General features: G+C 55.0%; 1 protein-coding gene across 1 annotated transcript; it reads left to right on the forward strand.

The window, feature by feature from the left end:
• Positions 1–472: 472 nt before the first annotated feature.
• On the forward strand, positions 473–1,837 carry CMKLR1 (chemerin chemokine-like receptor 1). The gene has a single exon (XM_007448244.1). It carries the CDS (start codon positions 473–475, stop codon positions 1,568–1,570), a length of 1,098 nt encoding a protein of 365 aa, XP_007448306.1. The 3' UTR covers positions 1,571–1,837.
• Positions 1,838–2,063: the final 226 nt, after the last annotated feature.

The following is a 2,063-nucleotide window of genomic DNA, read 5'->3' on the forward strand; positions in this document are numbered from 1 at the left end:
TTTTTCCATGATTTGAAGAGTTTTTTGATGAATAGTTGTCTCCCACTAGACTGTAAGGGAAAGGGGAGGGTCCCAGAGAGGCAGCAAAAACATGGTGGTCCAGAGGGACCATAGACTCTGAAGCTGGGGCCTGACTCCTGGCTCTGCCTCTTCCCAGCTGTATGACGTGGGGCACGTGACTCAAGCTCTCTGTGCCTCAGTTTCCTCATCTGTAAAATGGGGTTTGTAACAACCTTCACTGAGTTATTATGAGGATGAAAAGAGTTTACATACCTCAACCCTTTAGAATAGTACCCGATATATAGGAGGTGCCTGAGAGGTGGTAGTCAAGTAAATAAAATAGCAAAGCCACCCAACTGGCCTTGCTCACAGCCAGGGAGGACACTGTCAGTCGCGCTGGCTTTAAGGTCAACCTCTTAAGGCCAGTTCTCATCAAAGTTCCCCTAATGACCCCTGCCTCCTCTTGCAGAGAATGGAGGATGAGGATAACAACACCTCCCTCACCTATGAGTACGTGTACTCTGATGATTTCGACCCCATCGTGGTTTTGGAGGAGTTATCTCCCCTGGAAGGCAGGGTGGTCAGGATCTTCCTGGTGGTGGTCTACAGCATCATCTGTTTCCTCGGGATCCTGGGCAACGGCTTGGTGATCATCATCGCCACCTGCAAGATGAAGAAGACGGTGAACACCGTCTGGTTCCTCAATCTGGCCGTTGCGGATTTCCTGTTCAACGTCTTCCTCCCAATCCACATCACCTACGCCGCCATGGACTACCACTGGGTGTTCGGCACAGCCATGTGCAAGGTCAGCAACTTCCTGCTCGTCCACAACATGTACACCAGCGTCTTCCTGCTCACTGTCATCAGCTCCGACCGCTGCATCTCCGTGCTCCTCCCCGTCTGGTCCCAGAACCACCGCAGCGTCCGGCTGGCTTACATGGCCTGCATGGTCATCTGGGTCCTGGCTTTCTTCCTGAGTTCCCCATCCCTCGTCTTCCGGGACACAGCCCACGTGCACGGGAAAATATCCTGCTTTAACAACTTCAGCCTGTCTGCCACCAGCTCTTCCTCGTGGCCCACTCATCCCCAAGTGGACGCTGTGGGCTTTGGCCGGCACGTGGCGGTGACCGTCACCCGCTTCCTCTGTGGCTTCCTGACCCCGATGCTCATCATCACCGCCTGCTACGTCACCATCGTCTGCAAGCTGCGGCGCAACCGCCTGGCCAAGACCAAGAAGCCCTTCAAGGTCATCGTGACCATCATTATCACCTTCTTCCTCTGCTGGTGCCCCTACCACACGCTGTACCTTCTGGAGCTCCGTCACAGCGCCATGCCTGGCTCCGTCTTCAGCCTGGGTGTGCCCCTGGCCACTGCCATCGCCATTGCCAACAGCTGCATGAATCCCATCCTGTACGTCTTCGTGGGTCAGGACTTCAAGAAGTTCAAGGGGGCCCTCTTCTCCCGTCTGGTCAACGCTCTGAGTGAGGACACAGGCCACTCCTCCTATCCCAGCCACAGAAGTTTCACCAAGATGTCATCCATGAACGAGAGGGAGACCAGCATGCTCTGAGCCTCGCCTGGAACACCCGCCCCCCACCCCCCGCTGTGGATACTCCCAACCTTGGAGGCTCAAAGCTATGCCTTCTCGAGACCACGGCAAGAGCATCTTGGGCACCCACAGATGCCCGCTGTATTTTGCATGGGGCTGAACTGTGTTTTGAACTGGGAATCTAGGGCTCAGAACTCCCTTCTTCCAGGGGCACGGCGGACAGGGCATGCTACGGTGCTCAGCCTTGGACCAGCATCCCGTGCATCCTGGGAGACCAGCCTTGACTGATGCAAAGCAAAAAAGGGAGAATTCTCAAAAGCACTGCCGTGAACTGGGATGGGCATAAGACAGAGGGATCAGTTACCGACCTGAGTGCTTCCCAGGAATGACAGAAACGCTTTTCAAGGTCCATTCCTGGTGTGAGCAGAGGAGGTCAGAGCAAACCCAGTGTGATGTAGGTCACGCCTCGCTCATATCCCTCTGTCAATAGCTGGCCAGAAATCCTGCCACTCAA

Source organism: Lipotes vexillifer, unplaced genomic scaffold, assembly GCF_000442215.2.
Source record: "Lipotes vexillifer unplaced genomic scaffold, Lipotes_vexillifer_v1.1 scaffold236, whole genome shotgun sequence".
Classification (NCBI taxonomy): Eukaryota; Metazoa; Chordata; class Mammalia; order Artiodactyla; family Lipotidae; genus Lipotes; species Lipotes vexillifer.

Coding starts and splice junctions, on each gene's coding strand:
- CMKLR1 (XM_007448244.1), top strand. CDS start 473: ATGGAGGATGAGGATAACAACACCTCCCTCACCTATGAGTACGTGTAC.